This window comes from Cyprinodon variegatus, unplaced genomic scaffold, assembly GCF_000732505.1.
Source record: "Cyprinodon variegatus isolate N-32 unplaced genomic scaffold, C_variegatus-1.0 Scaffold257, whole genome shotgun sequence".
In the NCBI taxonomy this organism is placed as follows: Eukaryota; Metazoa; Chordata; class Actinopteri; order Cyprinodontiformes; family Cyprinodontidae; genus Cyprinodon; species Cyprinodon variegatus.
Window position 1 is genome coordinate 996,233 of NW_015150710.1, and position 3,269 is coordinate 999,501.

Below are 3,269 nucleotides of genomic sequence, written 5' to 3' on the forward strand. Positions count from 1 at the left end.
AAGAAATGTAATGCCAATTAAGGCCTTAATTTAAAAAATAATAATTTAATGATTTTTAATGACCTGCGGAAACCCTGTAACAGGTGTGTTGGAAAAGAAGATGCACTTCTGGTTGGTTTAGAGTCTTTTCCTTAAATAAAATAAATGATAAAACATTTTTCCTCAGATTCTTACATTTTTAAAGCAGTTCTACAGGACTTTCAGTTTGGTAGATTTTGTCTCCCTTCGGTGGATAAAAGCTGTATTGTTTTGTGAGAATTAGCATTCCCATGAGGATCAACATGGTGAAGACCATAGCGTGATAAAATCCTGATCCCGTTAACCTGCAGGTGGATTGAACTACATTTCTGTTTCCTGTGGCTGTGGAATAGAAGTTGAAGTTATGAATCTTGTGGCGAAACAACGTGATATGACGATGTTTAAAATAAGAAATGTTTATGATTTTTACATTGTTTCTTTTACAGTATTCCTGTCCCCTAACATCCACCTCACCTGACCCATCAGATTCTGAATATCAGCCCTGCACAATTTGTGCAAATATACAATCTAAGGGAAATTTAGTTGCATGGACTTCAGTCTTTAAAACGAACGGGAAAGGGGGAAGTGATGTATGCCATAAAACAATCTGAAGTTCTTTTGCGTGGCAGAGATACTGCCATCCTCAAAGTTATAAGTCAACATATATTCACAAAAGTCATGAAAATATTTTATGAAGGTTGTAAGTCACTAAGTGAGGGTTTAACAATTGTTTTAGGATTAGAAGCATCTAATAGTTGTGAAACAGAAAGATAAAACACGCCCCAAACAGTGAGAGCACCCTTTTTACTCCAGACGATGTGCAAACAACAAACAGAAGCACAGACGGCTGTGCCTTAAGCTACAGTGGAGTGACCCAGAAGTCTGCTGCTGACCCCGACATCCCCCATCCTTCCAAAAAGAGGAATTACGATTAGTACATGGCAACATCTAGGTAACAGTGAAACAAAAAGAGGCAACATTCACATTTAAGGCACTGATTCAGTTCAATGTGTCTCATTAGTGCAAAACTTCTCAGAAAGTAATCAAACAGATGTGGATAGGTCGAAGGTTTGGCCGCAGCTGCATGTAACAGGATTTTTGTACCAACACTGGCTGCAGTACTCATTTCCACAGTAATGGCACAGAACCAAGGGCTTCCTGTTGCAGAACTTCCCACAGTAGCAAGTCCCCAGCGGGATGGTATTATGCGATGTTCGGCAGAGTTTCCCCTGGACGCACTGGCTGCCGTGGAAAACCTTACAGGTGTGACACAGGAGCCGGGGGTCCACCTTAGCTGAGTCGCAGTGGTAGCTGATTGGTTCCACCTTTGGGCTTTCTGAGGCGGCACTGTGGTGGCCAATGGTGGAAACTGCTGGAACTCCGCTGCTGAGACCATCAGGAACTTTGAGGTGTCTGCTCTGGGTGGGGTCGTCAGCTGACTCCTCCACAGTTTGTATCCTGTGGCCTTGCACTCTGCATTCAGCCAGCAAGAGACAAGTTATATCGTGGAAGGCGTTGCAGTCAAAGCAGCGATGAAGACGAAGAGGACGATCCCCAACGCAGTCGCAGAGGGAGCCGACATCAGTTTTAACCCTGTCCCTCCCTGGAACTCCCATCTGCTTCGAGCCCAAATGATCAAATCGGGGGTCTTCATATGAAGGTTTGCTTCTACTTCCTGGTGACGTTGGCCCGTTTCTGGGTCTGTGGGCACCAGGGGGAGTCAGATTGTCTTGATAGTCTCTGGTAGATGTCGGCGGGTCTTCATCATCACTCATAAAGTCCTCCTGCCCACCGTTAATCTGCTCATCTCTGTACATATCTACATCTACATCAATCTGCTCCATCCCAGCTGGCTGCTTGACTGAAAGCTGCATCTCAGTGTTGTCAACGGCGACCTGCCCAGAGACAAAAAAACAACGTTTGATATTTGTATTCAAAATGTTAAAAGGAGAGGAAAAACTGGGCTAGTTAAACCAAAGATGTCAACAGAGGAGAGCAGCTGTGTGGGTCTTGGAGTTTCTTATGTCCCAAATATATTTCAGAGAGTGGTGGGATGCAATTAGAATTTTTAATCAAGTTAATTGCAGGGTCTGTAACTAACTAAATGGCATTTTAAATAAAAACCATATAGTGGAAATAATGAACCAACTTTTCGATTCAAAAAACAATTTTCTCCTCAGTTATGGAATAAATAATGATATTAGCACAACACATATTTATTGTTTTTAAAGGGGTCATAGAATGATTATATAGGGTATTTGGTGCTGGTCCTTTGGTCCCAACATTGGTTGGGCTGAAAGTGGCATATATGCTGTTCTATGAGCCCTAATGCTGAAACGACAGGTTTTCTTCCTTTTATGGTATGCTCATGAATATTTAGATGAGCTGTTTGCTGATTGGTTGGTTTACAAGGAGCGAAGCTGCTGAGCAAAGAAGCATCATAGCAATAACTCACTCACTTAAACATCTAAATTGTTGATATGGTAGGGTGACCGGACGTCTTTTTCACAGACATCTCCTTTCATACCTAAGAAAATGTCCGGGGGAAATTTCAAAATTGTCCAGGATTTTTGTCGACTACAGTGCAGCACAAGGTTGAAACACACCGGGCATTCGAACTGAGCCGTCAGCTCAGCTCAACCCTTAGACGTCACACAGAGGAACCAGCTGCTGGAAAGCTGTGATGTAAGCAAGCCAGCCCTCCCACATGCCTTTTTAAAACCTAGCATGTTGAACTAAACGTCCTCCTCCACCTCATGGATGTCCGCCTGCAAGGGAGAAAGTCTACCTTCACGTGAAGTCCTTTGCAAGTGACGGTGTTAGCAGGCGAACCCAGCTACTCTTCCTGCAATCCGGACCTCTGATTACAGTGCACGTAACGAAATTCTTGCCTGCTATGAAGCAGACGAGAAAACTGGAGTTTTAGGCTTTGGTTGACCAAAACTATCCTGCAGCTGCTAAGGACCTGGGACCACCCCTGCTGTGTGGACGCTCCTGACACTGCTGTAAGTTATCAAATTGATTAAAGCCCCTCAAATTCCCTTGTTATTTGCATCAGACTGATTCAAATCTCCCCGAGAGCTGACCCGGCTTTGGAAACAGACGGATCAGAACCATAAACTCCCCCCTCCTCCCATCCAGAGTCAGGAATGAATGTGCTAAAGGTGAACTGACAACCTTGTGTCCCCTTATTAATCCCTCGTTGCAGTTACGTTGTCTAGGGGCAGCCATATTAATTTGTTTTACGACCC

General features: G+C 43.8%; 1 protein-coding gene across 3 annotated transcripts in view; it reads right to left on the minus strand.

The window, feature by feature from the left end:
- Positions 1-623: 623 nt before the first annotated feature.
- The window catches only part of LOC107089576 (spermatogenesis-associated protein 2-like protein), an 8,970-nt gene continuing 6,324 nt past the window's right edge, over positions 624-3,269 (minus strand). The window contains exon 4 of one of the 3 annotated variants that reach the window (XM_015382459.1): positions 624-1,913. In XM_015382459.1, the coding sequence (XP_015237945.1) occupies positions 1,062-1,913 (852 nt within the window). In that variant the 3' untranslated portion in view covers positions 624-1,061. The remainder of the gene's footprint in view (positions 1,914-3,269) is intronic. The other 2 variants (XM_015382458.1, XM_015382456.1) reach the window with 2 other exon arrangements.